Source organism: Semicossyphus pulcher, unplaced genomic scaffold (genome assembly GCF_022749685.1).
Source record: "Semicossyphus pulcher isolate SPU_LCO1_2020_fin unplaced genomic scaffold, fSemPul1.0.p SCAF_3, whole genome shotgun sequence".
In the NCBI taxonomy this organism is placed as follows: Eukaryota; Metazoa; Chordata; class Actinopteri; order Labriformes; family Labridae; genus Semicossyphus; species Semicossyphus pulcher.
The window spans coordinates 14643545-14659344 of NW_027211704.1; the positions used below are offsets into that span (position 1 = coordinate 14643545).

General features: G+C 42.3%; 1 protein-coding gene across 1 annotated transcript; it reads left to right on the forward strand.

Moving 5' to 3' along the window:
- The first annotated feature begins 1808 nt into the window (after window positions 1–1808).
- Window positions 1809–15046, forward strand: LOC138606021 (myosin heavy chain, fast skeletal muscle-like). Its single transcript, XM_069678481.1, has 41 exons — window positions 1809–1832; window positions 2039–2088; window positions 2436–2651; window positions 2907–3050; window positions 3139–3295; window positions 3488–3515; window positions 4327–4438; window positions 4533–4625; window positions 4706–4769; window positions 4850–4948; window positions 5025–5128; window positions 5222–5360; window positions 5448–5566; window positions 5685–5834; window positions 5923–6093; window positions 6180–6486; window positions 6581–6660; window positions 6742–6829; window positions 6966–7083; window positions 7165–7288; window positions 7380–7516; window positions 8927–9182; window positions 9277–9519; window positions 9608–9784; window positions 10256–10401; window positions 10511–10601; window positions 10685–11074; window positions 11155–11281; window positions 11530–11648; window positions 11729–11925; window positions 12025–12208; window positions 12286–12451; window positions 12562–12686; window positions 12970–13278; window positions 13358–13561; window positions 13648–13773; window positions 13911–14081; window positions 14175–14279; window positions 14366–14461; window positions 14643–14774; window positions 14920–15046. Exons 3-41 carry the CDS (start codon window positions 2448–2450, stop codon window positions 14938–14940), a joined length of 5823 nt encoding a protein of 1940 aa, XP_069534582.1. The 5' UTR covers window positions 1809–1832; window positions 2039–2088; window positions 2436–2447; the 3' UTR covers window positions 14941–15046.
- Window positions 15047–15800: the final 754 nt, after the last annotated feature.

Sequence of the window (15800 nt, forward strand, 5' to 3'; positions counted from 1 at the left end):
GGGACATGTTGGACAGAAATATGTACAAAAATAGAACAAGGACTCTTTGAATCATCACTCGTCAGTAGAATAAGGACAATTTGGATGTAGAGCCAAAATTATTCCCCAGTAATTGCAATAATTTTTGAGGATATGTCACTATAATCTAAAACAGGACCACTTTTCACAGACTAGTTCAGTTCTGAGAGTCAGTGAAAGAGAACAAAAACTACTTACAGCTCATATATCATCATTTTATACTTCAGCACTGTGACATTAACATTTAACAATAACAATATAAACATTTAAAACATAGCTTATAACACACTGTAATGTAGCCGTAAGCAGCCATCAGGACACAAGTCTTCACCCATGAAGACGTATTTGATTTAACCTGTTGTTGACAGATTCATCACTATATTACTGCTTATAGCTGTTGAACAGCAATGTCGACATGTAATGATCCATGGCAGTATTGTGTGTAACTCAAAGATAGAGTGTCAGTGATGTTATGGCGTCTGTAACATTATCACATCAACTCAAACACAGGCCCTTGCTCCCAGATTGCCGCCATTAGTAGTTATAATGAGATAATTAGACACTCTGACAGGTATTTTTATCATCAAAAGTGGCGTAGTGATCTTTTATTATGAGGTTTTTATGTCACAACAATGTGCTGGAAGAATTTTGCACTATTGCATAAAATATCTAGATACAGTAAAGTCTGGGTATTTTGTGAGTTTATAAAAAGCAGATGTTAGTTCATTTTGTAATGGATATTTGCATCAAGGGAACTACGCAGCATATGCCATCACCATATGTTAACACGCTATTTTCACAGGATGCACATGTCATGTTTCCTGAACACATGTATGAAATGACAGAGGTAATTAGAGCGCTATAAATACAAATATTATTCTTCTATTGTCCTGTCTCCATACAGAACAAATCTAATTAACTCTGGGATTTCATAAAACGCAGACCTCGGGGAGTGTTTCTGTTATCATGAGGTATCATCATTTTCACAGGTTCTTAGATTAGCAACTGTTAGGCCCGATTCTGCTCCTTTGTCACAGGGGAGACTTGCAAGGCTTCTGCCGCAGAATACCAGTGACACATGAGAGCTTCTCCACGGCTAAAGTCGGATCCTCTGCAGTGCCAAGGTGCATTAAGGAGATTATCGTAAAGACCAAAACAATGTCTGAACTTCAGGAACCAATACGCCAGCCAGAACAATATTTACACAAGGTTAAAAAATGCTGCATTGTAAGGGTCCTGGTCTATTTATACACTTTAAAATTCAGTCTCTAGTTTAACTGTGTGTATTGTTTGGCACCGTGACTGCTAGTGACATAGTTTACAATGAGTAAAGTATGTCACTAGCAAATGTTTGAAGTGCTCTATCGTGCTATGTACTGTAGTCCTGAGGGACATTGTGTCTCCTCTGTAAAACAAAGCATACTCATTATAAATCTTATGAATGACCGGGGCTAAACATCATTTTAACACTCCGTTCATGTTCGTTTGTGTTGGAGTTCATGTGGTGATGACACCAGTAAGAACATTTTCCCATTCATACTCTCTAAACCATAATCATCAACAGTCTTTGTATTTATTTCCCATTTTAATTCTTAGCAGTGGCAAAACTGCGAGAGTTTAATCTGTGATAAACTCTCCGTGATGATCAGAGACAAAAGACACCACATAAAAGATAAGAGGCGCGCATACTCAAGCAAGAGAGCTTAAAAGTACATGACCAAATAAAGCAAGACATTTGTGCTGACTGAACACTGATCTCTCTATATAAGAAGGGAGGCTGGACGCCCCCAAGGACTGACAGGCGACCAGTCAAGGTGAGTGAGATACAGTCTTTTATTAGCAGGAGGAAAACCAGCAGCTTAATGAACAATGCAGGGCATGACTACTTACTGCCAGACACCCCAAAGAGCAAACAAGACTGTCGCGTTCATGCCAGGATCTCGTTGTACAGTACCTTTTTTTCTTAAATGAAATAGTTTAAATACAGTTGCTAATTTCAACTATTTGTGTCTTTCTTCAGAGCCCTCATCAAACCATCAACAAAAAGTTCTGCATAGGGGAGGGAAGAAGGTAATCCACTTATTTTATCCACATTTAATACTGTGTTTAGTACTGTGTGTGTGATAAGTCAGACTTTGTTATAACTTAATTTTTACCTTGTGTGCAATGCTAACAAATCAATTAACATAGCTCGGTATGAGCATCTCACTCCATTAGTTATGTGTGCATCATTTGATAGAGAGAATAAAATTGACTAATCAAAAATTAGTTTTACCGTCTGGCCTTCATTTGAGTGTTACTTTTATAGCAACATTAACAGCATTTCCACCTGCTTAAAAGTCAAACATCATCATGAGTGAAGTAATCAGAGCCGAGAACAAATGTTGAATCAAAAACATGTGTTTACTTACTTGCAGTAAAGGGTCACCATGAGTACGGACGCGGAAATGGAGTGTTTTGGCCCGGCGGCCTTTTACCTCCGGAAGTCAGAAAAAGAGAGGATTGAATCCCAAAACACTCCTTTTGATGCTAAATCAGCGTACTTTGTGACTGAGCCCAACGAGATGTACCTCAAGGGGAAGCTTGTAAAGAGAGAGGGCGGCAAAGCCACTGTGGACACTCTCTGTGGAAAGGTGAGCATTATGGCACTGGAAATAAAAATAGTTCTTTACCTACGAGTCAATGGGACAGATTGTGTGTGAAGTTTGCTTAGTTTCAGTCGGGAACACAATTTATATTACCAAGATTTTCTAAATATTTGTTTGTGTAATAAGTGCATGTCTTGTGATGCAACAGACAGATTTCAGAACCACAGTGTGTAACAGCATTGTTATTGAATACTGACCAGCTCGCTCTGAACTCCTGTGTTATTTCTGTCCCTGTAACAGACGATCACTGTAAAAGACACTGAAGTCTTCCCCATGAACCCTCCAAAGTACGATAAGATCGAGGACATGGCCATGATGACCCACCTCAGCGAGCCCTCTGTGCTGTATAACCTCAAAGAGCGCTATGCAGCATGGATGATCTACGTGAGTTTGACTGGATCATCACATCAAAAGGTGAAACATGACTCCGTGAAGAAGCGTGTCAGTAAAAATCCTCTCTGTCTCTCCGCAGACCTACTCAGGGCTGTTCTGCGTCACTGTGAACCCCTACAAGTGGCTCCCAGTGTACGACTCAGCGGTTGTATCAGCATACAGAGGCAAAAAGAGGATTGAGGCTCCACCCCACATCTTCTCCATCTCTGATAACGCCTATCAGTTCATGCTCACTGGTGTGTATGAAATGCTTTTTCATGCAAAACCATCATTTTTGTGAAACAGTTTGTGAAACCTATTGAGCAAGAAGCGGATAACAGAAACTCATCTTTAGTTTTTAAATATCTTGATAATAACAAACATTAAAACTGAATAATATACACAAAGTCCAATTATGCAAATAACATAAAAATATCTGTCTTTTACAGACCGTGAGAACCAGTCTATCCTTATCACGTAAGTTTACAAATGATTAATCCAACTGCATGTCAAAGAAAAGCCTTACCACACTATATCCTTTAACATTAAAGACCAGCTTCAGTCATGTTTTAAGACATATCAAATGCTCTGCTTGAAATAATAAATTGTGTCTGATATGTTTGTTCTGCAAAATATGTTTAATTACCTTGTAAAAATCCTCCCAAAGCATCTTCTCCTTCTCCTTCTCCTGAATAGGCCCCGCCCACTGTGCAAAAACCGGCGCCCCGGTCGTGAAAACAAAACACGTCTCTGCCATCGTTTAGCTGCAACTCGTTGAAACTTAGCGAGCTTGAAATGTAGTAATTAGTAGTAGTAACGTTAGTACTCAGTAGTGAGTTTGCAAAAATAACGATGACGGTTACAGCTGGCCCGCGCATCGCCGAAGTGGCTGCCATAGGTTTCACATAATGATATGCATAGCGTCACCCTGTCCTTTAACGGGATTGGCTCCTTAGGTTTGTTACGTCACAAACCTGCCAATCTGAAAACGTGTTGTTCAGCCTGTCCTTGGTGCACTGCAGTTTAAAAGCAGACAGGCCCAGCCGTGGAGATGACTGCTTATGTTGTCTCTGATATGTCTTGTAGCACATGAAGAACAACACATGGAGATGTTTACAAGGTTAAACACTTGATTTGAGGGGCCTCTAACTAAACAAACAATACTATTGACATGACAGTAAGCACTACAACGCAATTCTGAACAAGAGTGTGTTTTAATGTCTGTTCAGTTCCCCCTATAACAAAATGTAACTGGTGCTTATTGTTTTTACCTCTTTTATGCCCAAAGTGGAGAATCTGGTGCAGGAAAGACTGTCAACACCAAGCGTGTCATCCAGTACTTTGCGACAATCGCAGTGGCTGGAGGAAAGAAGCAAGAGCAGGGATCTGGAAAAATGCAGGTAAATGCACACATATTGAATTTAATCTTTCACCCTCAGGTAGGAAGCACTCATTTCTTTTTATCATTCTGTCTGGCTTGTTTACTGAATGTAGGGGTCGCTGGAAGATCAAATCATTGCAGCCAATCCCCTGCTGGAGGCTTACGGTAATGCCAAAACTGTGAGGAATGACAACTCATCCCGCTTTGTAAGTGTTTAACCTTTGTCTTTTTAACCAATGATTGAAAGCAACATGTTTAAATTCTAATGCACAGTCTTCTTCTGCAGGGTAAATTCATCCGAATCCACTTTGCAACGAGTGGGAAGCTTGCCTCAGCAGACATTGAAACATGTAAGGCTAAGAATATGAAACGCTTTGCACCCTCAGCTCATTGAACAGAACTGACTGGTATCTAACTGTGTGATTGACAGATCTGCTGGAGAAGTCTCGTGTGACGTTCCAGCTGTCTGCTGAGAGGAGCTACCACATCTTCTACCAGCTCATGACAGGCCACAAACCTGAGCTGATAGGTGAGATATTCTTTATTTGTATTCTCTACCTGCTGTATTGTGTATCTTAGCTTATACATATACTCTCTTTTTTCAGAGGCTCTCCTCATCACCACCAACCCGTACGATTATCACATGATCAGTCAGGGTGAAATCACAGTCAAGAGTATCGACGACATTGAGGAGTTCATTGCCACTGATGTGAGGAAATGATCAAAAAGCTGTTGCAGGATTTGTTTTTGTTTGTTTCGTGGGAGCTGAACTTCGGCCTTTATTTTCTTTTGATACTTACAGACTGCTATTGACATCTTGGGCTTCACGGCAGAGGAGAAGATAGGCATTTACAAGCTGACTGGAGCTGTGATGCATCATGGAAACATGAAGTTCAAGCAGAAGCAGCGCGAAGAGCAGGCAGAGCCCGATGGCACTGAGGGTGTGTTGAACATCAGCAGCAGCAGAATTTATGAATTTATGTGCTCTATAAAATGACATCTCTCTATTTTCTGTTGTGTTTTTTCAGTTGCTGATAAAATCTCATACCTCATGGGCCTGAACTCCGCCGACCTGCTTAAAGCTCTGTGCTACCCGAGGGTGAAAGTCGGAAATGAGTTTGTGACTAAGGGTCAGACTGTGCCTCAGGTAAAATGTTCGCTTTCAGTACAGTCCTGTGAATCATCTCTTTGTAGCCTGATGCACACCTGAAAACACTGAATCACTTTATTTCTCTTTCTTTCAAATTCATTTTCTCTACAATCAGGTCAACAATGCCGTCAGTGCTCTCTGCAAGTCTGTCTATGAGAAAATGTTCTTGTGGATGGTGGTCAGAATTAATGAGATGTTGGATACCAAGCAGCCCAGAAGCTTTTTCATCGGTGTCCTGGATATTGCCGGGTTTGAAATCTTTGATGTAAGTATGCTTAATTGTTACTATATAATCTTATGCAGCCTGATTTAAAGCTGAGACTTTTCTGACTTTGATATCTTCATTTCTTTAGTTCAACAGCTTGGAGCAGCTGTGCATCAACTTCACCAATGAAAAACTGCAACAGTTTTTCAACCACCACATGTTTGTGCTGGAGCAAGAGGAGTACAAGAAAGAGGGAATCGATTGGGAGTTCATTGACTTTGGTATGGATCTGGCTGCCTGCATTGAGCTCATTGAGAAGGTAACGATATGCTTTATATTCACAAACATAGAAACCCATCTGATGACATGAATGCTTTTGTTTAAATAAGCATTTCCTCATGACAGCCCATGGGCATCTTCTCCATCCTTGAAGAGGAGTGCATGTTCCCCAAGGCAACAGACATCACTTTCAAGAACAAACTGTATGACCAGCATCTTGGGAAAACTAAGGCCTTTGAGAAGCCAAAGCCTGCCAAAGGCAAAGCTGAGGCTCACTTTTCTCTTGTCCACTATGCTGGCACTGTTGATTACAACATCACCGGATGGCTCGACAAAAACAAGGACCCTCTGAACGACTCAGTGGTGCAGCTCTACCAGAAGTCTTCTGTCAAGCTGCTGGCCTTCCTGTATGCGTCACATGCCTCAGCAGAAGGTACGTGCTGTTACCTGCCTGAACGTTGCGAGATTTTAAATATTAAATTGAACGTGTTAAATTTAATTCAATGTTATTTTAATTTCACTGACAGCTGATGCTGGTGCTGGTGGTGGCAAGAAAGGTGGCAAGAAGAAGGGAGGTTCCTTCCAGACTGTGTCTGCATTGTTCAGAGTAAGATATCAAAGAATGACTTCTAAACTTATGCACAAATTTCTTGTAGATTGAAAATTAATTGTCCTTTTAAATCTTTAGGAGAATTTGGGAAAGCTGATGACGAATTTGAGGAGCACACATCCTCATTTTGTGCGCTGCCTGATTCCAAATGAATCAAAGACACCCGGTATGTACTCCCCATTATAATTGTTGATTAGGTTATTGTAATTAGAGGCACAAGTGAGTCAAACAAGGTGCTATGTGGTGTGACCATTTCTGTTTTTACAATTATACAAATCATGTTAATAAATTATATATCATAGGTCTCATGGAGAACTTCCTGGTCATCCACCAGCTGAGGTGTAACGGTGTGCTGGAAGGTATCAGGATCTGCAGGAAAGGTTTCCCCAGCAGAATCCTCTACGGTGACTTCAAGCAGAGGTAGCAGAAATATTTTCTTGACAGTCATTAAGAGTCATCTGCAAACAAGGGTGCCTAACTCAATGAAATCTTTCTTTTCAGATACAAAGTATTGAATGCTAGTGTCATCCCAGAGGGCCAGTTCATTGACAACAAGAAGGCCTCAGAGAAACTGCTGGGCTCCATCGATGTGGACCACACTCAGTACAAGTTTGGACACACAAAGGTACATTAAGATGTGCTTCTCTGGACAGGGCTGTTTCAAAAGAGGTGTCAATAATTAATAATTGTATATATATTGAAAAAACTTTTGTCAGGTGTTTTTCAAAGCCGGTCTGCTGGGAACTCTGGAGGAGATGAGAGATGAGAAACTGGCTGAGCTGGTCACAATGACTCAGGCTCTCTGCAGAGGTTTCCTCATGAGGAGAGAGTTTGTCAAGATGATGGAGAGGAGGTAACGTGCCTGTCTGTTGTTGATGCATGAATATGAATCTGTGTTTTTAATGGACAATTTCACCTTTCGTTCTTTCAACCAGAACAGTTGCGGGTAATTCACTCGTCTCAAGGTCTGATTCACAAAACACACAGCCCTGATGATATTCAAGCGCTAACTCGCCTATGAAGATTCGCAGATCCGTGCAGTTTGCTCTTGTTATGTGTGTGATTGTGGAGAGAAGCTGTCTGCAGCTCCACTCTCTGCTGCGCGGCGCTGCGCACTCAGCTGCACGCACTCTGACGGTCCTCAACTGCATGCACAGATCGATGAGGAAACAGGAGAGGAGGGGGCAGATCTTTAAACAGCTTGCTGTAAAGTCCAGACTCGACTGTTGTTTACTAGTATTTCTCTCTGTAACGCAGCATGTTTTTAAAACGAGCGCGTAGCAGCAGCGTATATAGTCCATCCACATAATAATCCCCTTCCTGCGTAACGGCTCCGGACATGTGAACAAAGTGTGCCCATGTACCGAGGTTGAGCCTCACACAGCCCCGGACTGATGGTCTCCCGTTTATAATAATGTCAACATATTATTAATAGATTGTTTTTACAGACGAATACAGTTTTTGATCATACAAAAGGTGTCATCATGATCACTGAAAACTCTGAGCCTGACAGCCCTGATGATACTGAACCGCAGCTCTCAGCGCTTGCTGTTTGTGCTGGCGTTGTGAACTAGGTGCTTTTTACCATGAGGCATAGAAAAGGGACAAATTTGTCCTGAATGACCCAAATGTTCACAAAACATGACTCACTGAAATACGTGCAAACGGCTCCGGAGCACACAGACGCTGTTTGCTCTGCAGCGCACTTTGGGGTGTATTCAACCCTCTGCCTGTGCTTGGAGGATGAGGCCGAGTCTTTTTTTGTCATTTGCACAGGTTTAGTGGGCACAGAAGCCGTGCAATCCTTTTCGTGAATTCCCCCCTTAGAGTCCTACCAAATATATCTACAAACAAAACAAAAACAGAGCATCATGGTGCTCGCCTGTGTTGTACCGGAGTGTAAGGAGAGCAAGAGGAAAAGAGACGCTGGAGTGAAATACTTCCCGTTTCCAGTCAAGGACATTGATTGCTGCAGGCGATCAAAGGGGGCGGGCGTCCTGGATTGAGGAAGTGTAGCTTAGCAAGCTCCCTGGCGTCCGCCAGATGATGCGTTTTATGTAGTCTGGCGGATAACGTCCTCCAAAGGCACAGGGCAAGATTGTATTTTTGTTGTACCATAATGGCATTAGCTCCCCATAATAGCAGGATAGGACTGAGGTTTAAAATCGGCAAATTTGCCCTTTAAAGTGTACAGCTTTATTTGTACAAAAATCATATAATATTGAAAATTATTACAACTAAATGTTTTCTTTGTCTTCTATAGAGAGGCCGTTTACGCCATCCAGTACAACATCCGCTCATTCATGAATGTCAAAACATGGCCATGGATGAAGCTCTACTTCAAGATTAAGCCTCTGCTGAAGAGCGCCGAGACTGAGAAAGAGATGGCACTGATGAAAGAGGACTTTCAAAAGACCAAAGACGACCTAACAAAGGCTCTATCGAGGAAGAAAGAACTGGAGGAGAAGATGGTTACTCTGCTGCAGGAAAAAAATGATCTGTTGTTGCAAGTGCAGTCTGTAAGTGGAATCATACTACAGCATTGTCTACCTAATATCCTTCAACAAATTACTGATTTGGCAATAACATGAACCTGTTTGCCTTGACTTTTAGGAAGGTGAAAATCTCAGCGATGCTGAGGAAAGGTGTGAGGGGCTCATTAAAGCAAAAATCCAGCTCGAGGCCAAATTCAAAGAGACGGCTGAGAGACTGGAGGATGAGGAGGAAATGAATGCTGAGCTGACCGCAAAGAAGAGGAAGCTGGAGGACGAGTGCTCTGAGTTGAAGAAGGACATCGATGACTTGGAGCTCACCCTGGCCAAAGTGGAAAAGGAGAAACACGCCACTGAGAACAAGGTTACAAGATAGGCTTTTGAATCATACATCTTCTGTTTGTGTAGATTAATAACAGGTTGTTTAATTAAATTCATGTTAACTTTTATAGGTCAAAAACCTTACAGAGGAAATGGCCTCCCAAGATGAGACCATCGCCAAGCTGACCAAAGAGAAGAAAGCCCTCCAAGAGGCCCATCAGCAGACCCTTGATGATCTCCAGGCAGAGGAAGACAAAGTCAACACTCTGACGAAGGCCAAGACCAAGTTGGAGCAGCAAGTGGACGATGTGAGTCGGCGACATTCAAATTAGAAAAGTTGAATTCGTTATTGATGATTTGTTATTCATGATTTCAGTCCTGGTTGATTTGCTGACACTTGTGGACAGCAGGACACACGTCAATAGGCGAGTTGCCTGCAGCTGTTTATCTAACGGCTCACTGTGGCAGTGGCACTGTGACAATTTTGATAATTGATCGTGGATAGAGCTTAATCAATACAGCTTTGATACTGTTATAAATGAGCAAACAGTAAACTCAGAAGCTTATGTCAACCTCCTCTTGCTACCTTTAGTCCATTCAGGCATCCTTAATCCAGTGCAGGGGTGGCAGACTACGCCACTAGTAATTATTGATTGTAAATACACTTAAATAGCTATTACAGACAAAAAGCTGAGCATAAATAAGTAAATCATACTTTTGATTATCTGAAATACTGAGGATTATAACCCACTTTCATGAAACGTAATTTTTATTTATAGCTTGAAGGTTCTCTGGAGCAAGAGAAGAAGCTCCGTATGGATCTGGAGCGAGCCAAAAGAAAGCTTGAAGGAGATCTGAAACTGGCCCAGGAATCCATAATGGATCTGGAGAACGACAAGCAGCAGTCTGAGGAGAAAATAAAGAAGTAAGAATACACCGTCCATCTATCCATCTACCTGCTTTTATAAATATATTGTATTAAAGTCACTGATTGAATGTAACATTATATCCTGAATTAATTCTGTCCCCTCCAGGAAGGACTTTGAGGTCAGCCAGCTCCTGAGTAAGATCGAGGACGAGCAGAGTCTTGGAACCCAGCTACAGAAAAAGATAAAGGAACTGCAGGTATGATTTAAAGATTAAGTCAAAGGCAATTCTACCACACAAATATCCTGAACAATTTTCACTCAAACTTTGTAATGTTTCAGGCTCGTATCGAGGAGCTGGAGGAGGAGATCGAGGCTGAGCGTGCTGCTCGGGCAAAGGTGGAGAAGCAGAGGTCTGATCTCTCCAGGGAACTTGAAGAGATCAGCGAGAGGCTGGAAGAAGCGGGCGGAGCAACGGCAGCTCAGATCGAGATGAACAAGAAGCGAGAGGCCGAGTTTCAGAAACTGCGTCGTGACCTCGAAGAGTCCACCCTGCAGCATGAGGCCACCGCTGCAGCCCTCCGGAAGAAGCAGGCTGACAGCGTGGCAGAGCTGGGAGAACAGATCGATAACCTCCAGAGAGTCAAACAGAAACTGGAGAAAGAGAAGAGCGAATTCAAGATGGAGATTGATGACCTCAGTAGCAATATGGAGACCTTTGCCAAATCAAAAGTGAGTGCAAATGGGTTTTTTATAGCAAGCAAAAACCTTTGTGTTATTTTTATGCTTACATGGGTTTTTTCTTTTACCAGGGAAACCTTGAAAAGTTGTGCAGGACATTAGAAGATCAGCTGAGTGAGCTCAAATCCAAGAATGATGAAAATGTTCGTCAGCTAAACGATTTGAGTGCCCAGAAAGCGAGGCTTCAAACTGAAAACGGTACGAAAATATACCTTTGGGTGTTCAATACTCTAAAAACTGGGGTCCTAGACTCGGTAATGTAACTTAAGTCCCCGATATGAGGCTAAATGCTAGAAGTAGAAGCACCTAACACACAAACTGTTCAAGTTTCCTTCCATCTACTCTACCATTCATTCTGTATATTAATCATTGTCCTGAAGATACCCACACCAAACTCAAGTTTACCTACTATTGTTTATATTCGATATTTGACAACCTTTAAATAGGTGAAAGCACACGTCAGCTGGAGGAGAAAGAAGCTCTTGTGTCTCAGCTGACTCGAGGAAAGCAGGCCTACACTCAGCAGATTGAAGAGTTGAAGAGGCACATAGAGGAGGAAGTTAAGGTAATAAAACAAGCAGAATAATGACAGGCCTCCACATGATATGGTGTAAAATATTAATCAAGCGCTCGTTTGGATCATAGGCCAAGAACGCCCTGGCTCATGCTGTTCAGTCAGCCCGTCATGACTGTGATCTGCTCAGAGAGCAGTTTGAGGAGGAGCAGGAGGCCAAAGCTGAGCTGCAGCGTGGAATGTCTAAGGCTAACAGCGAGGTGGCTCAGTGGAGATCCAAATATGAGACCGATGCCATTCAGCGCACTGAGGAGCTGGAGGAGGCAAAGTAAGGAACAGTCCTTACCTCACACACGTGTTCCTCATGGTCTATATATAAACTCATCGTTAAATCAACATAAAACCTGTTTACTGTACATTTTATCAGGAAAAAACTCGCCCAGCGTCTTCAGGATGCAGAGGAGTCCATCGAGGCTGTGAATGCAAAATGTGCCTCTCTGGAAAAGACCAAACAGAGACTGCAGGGTGAGGTGGAGGACCTGATGATCGATGTGGAGAGAGCTAACTCTCTGGCTGCCAACCTTGACAAGAAGCAAAGGAACTTTGACAAGGTTGGATATTTTTTGCTTCAACATGCTGGTTATGTGAGGTGACAAAAACACTCAAAACACATCTGTTGTACTTTCAGGTTCTTTCAGAGTGGAAACAGAAGTATGAGGAGAGCCAGGCGGAGCTGGAAGGATCTCAGAAGGAGGCTCGCTCATTGAGCACAGAGATTTTTAAACTTAAAAACTCCTATGAAGAAGCTCTGGACCAGCTGGAGACCATGAAGAGAGAGAACAAGAACCTGCAACGTAATTGATTATTTTACCCCAACGGATATATACTCTGGAATATTGCCATCATTACGTTTTTTACATAGCTTAATATTCTTAAACATATACTTTGTCACTTTTTCCAACAGAGGAGATCTCAGACTTGAGTGAACAACTTGGTGAGACGGGTAAGGCGATTCATGAGCTCGAGAAGGGAAAGAAGACGGTGGAAAGTGAGAAGACAGAGATCCAAACTGCTCTGGAGGAGGCCGAGGTAAACATCATTCATAATATCAACTAGGCAAACTACCTGTTTCTCTTAGCCATTGTACAGAATAGGGAGGCATATATGCTACATTCAAATAAAAATAGTATGTATTAGTTCTATTAGTAAGTAGCCATGCTATCAGATGTTGACCAAGCTTCAGAGCCCACCTGTGTGAATCCTATCTTGCAAAGGTGTTGGACTATTTTTCTTCACTATGACTCAGTTTCTGTGTTCTTAATGAAAAACACTCCTCCGTGCTCCAGCTGATAAAGGTCACACTTGTTCGCAGGCAACCCTGGAACACGAGGAGTCCAAGATTCTCCGTGTCCAGCTCGAGCTCACCCAAGTTAAGAGTGAAATTGACAGGAAACTCGCCGAGAAGGACGAGGAGATCGAGCAGATCAAGAGGAACAGCCAGAGAGTGATCGAGTCTATGCAGAGCAACTTGGATGCTGAGATCAGGAGCAGAAATGATGCCCTGAGAATCAAGAAGAAGATGGAGGGAGACCTGAACGAGATGGAGGTTCAGCTGAGCCACGCCAACCGCCAGGCAGCTGAAGCCCAGAAGCAGCTGAGGAACGTGCAGGGACAGCTGAAGGTACACCCACTGAAGGATTTGTGGTTCAAAAAGTAGCTGAGAGTTTGCTGATACATCAATCTATGTTTTTTTAATTCAGGATGCCCAGCTGCACCTTGATGAAGCTCTCAGAGGTCAGGAGGACATGAAGGAGCAAGTTGCCATGGTGGAGCGCAGGAACAACCTGATGCTGGCTGAGATCGAGGAGCTGAGAGTTGCTCTGGAGCAGACTGAGAGAGGCCGCAAAGTGGCTGAACAGGAGCTGGTGGATGCCAGCGAGCGTGTGGGCCTGCTGCACTCTCAGGTCTGTCCAAAGTCTAACCAAGAATTTAAAATGTCTTCTGTAATAATTCAACACATGAGAATTAATAATTGTTTGTTCAAAAATAGAATACCAGCCTCATCAACACCAAGAAGAAGTTGGAAACTGATCTCGTCCAGATCCAAAGTGAAGTGGAAGATGCCGTCCAGGAGGCAAGAAATGCTGAAGAGAAGGCCAAGAAGGCCATCACTGATGTGAGTCATACCCACACTAATTATGCAGGATAGACATTGTCAAACATGTCAAATCATAGTATGTATCTAGTACGATCGTAGTTTAAACTTTAGACTACAATAGGCTTCAGCCTGTACTGTATAAATAAATATTTCAGGCTGCCATGATGGCAGAAGAGCTGAAGAAGGAGCAGGACACCAGCGCTCATTTAGAGAGGATGAAGAAGAACCTGGAGGTGACAGTGAAGGACCTGCAGCACCGCCTTGATGAAGCTGAGAATCTGGCCATGAAGGGTGGCAAGAAGCAGCTCCAGAAATTGGAGTCTAGGGTAAAGATGAATTTAATCCCCAATCTTAACTTTTGCTATAACATTAAAATCTTGTCCTTCAAATTAATAGCAAATGTTTTTTTCTACATTAAGGTGCGTGAGCTTGAGACTGAAGTTGAATCTGAGCAGAGACGAGGAGCAGATGCAGTCAAAGGTGTTCGGAAATATGAGAGGAGAGTGAAGGAGCTCACCTATCAGGTAGGAAGCTTTTACTTTGCTGTTATTTGGTCAGATTGGTGCGTTTAAATTGTTACATTTCAAACCTGCATTTTTGCTGCCTGCAGACCGAGGAGGACAAGAAGAATGTGGTCAGACTTCAGGATCTGGTGGACAAGCTGCAGCTGAAAGTGAAGGCCTACAAGAGACAGGCTGAGGAGGCTGTGAGTCACACATGTTAAAACTTCCTCACTGTATTGTCTCAAATACATTTAAAACTAGAACACTCTTACCTGGAAACACAATCATACAACCACACTCTCCTTTATGTAAACTTTCTCACAAGAATCGGTCGATAGTTAAAGTTTTGTGGGATGTTGACACCAGTGTTGAAATCTTTCACAGGAGGAGCAGGCCAACACTCACCTGTCCAGGTACAGGAAGGTGCAGCACGAGATGGAGGAAGCTCAGGAGCGTGCTGACATCGCTGAGTCCCAGGTCAACAAGCTGAGGGCAAAGAGTCGGGAAATCGGAAAAGTAAGTAACACATAGAAGTAACACAAGTGGTTCTGGGTAATCTTACAGGAAGAAAGCTAAACTGATTTAATTACCTGACGTTGCTTAACTCCATGACTTTTTCCTGTCATTCATTATTCCTTCTTTCTGTTTCTATCCATTCTAGGCAAAGGATGCTGAAGAATAATATGCAACCTCTTTGAGAGAAACAAATGAGAATCATAAAATATGATTTTTCATTTACCGCTCTAACTAAATATTGTAGATCTATATGAAATAAATTATGTTGCCTATCTGCTGCCTTTGAAACCTCTGTTTGCACCACAACGACACAAGTACAACTCACCTGGTTTATGAATGAAAAAAAAAAGTGAATGTTGGTTTTTTGAAACACTTTTGGAGAAAACAAACACAACTTTGTAGTAAAGGAAGTAGCATCAGTAGTAATAGAACACATTTTTAGTAAAACAAAGGACATGCATTATGGTGTGTCTTGTTGTTCAATCTGGGATCTAAAAGTTTGGAATTAAACTTAAACTTCATTTATTTCACATTCTTCAACACAGCACAGAAAAGGAACTGATAGCCATGTTTAAAAAAAAAAAGACATTTGCTGCAACTATTTAAAATAATAATCTCGAAGATTTTTATGTAAATAAATGTCTGTTAAGTCACTATCCATCGGTGAATTAGGTAACACAATGGTGATTGAGCCTATGGCCCACTGATGGACGCCCAGCTAGTTTTCCATCACCCAGCAGTGGTTGGTCTGTCAGAGAGGGTAGGCGGAGCTAAGCGGCTGCTTTTCCGGTCTCTGCAAGTGTTGCGAGTAAACAGTAATCTACTATGGCTGAACAAACAAAGGAAAGATGGATGACTACAGATACAACTTCAAAAATAGGTGAAAATTAGACGCTCAGATGAAGGCAAACAGTATGAAAAGAAAAGCGTCCGTCAGCGAGGAAAATCAAGAGTTACGACCGGAGCCAAACGTGGACGTCACACATGCAACACTGTCTGGATATCTGGGAAGTGTGCTCCCGCAAT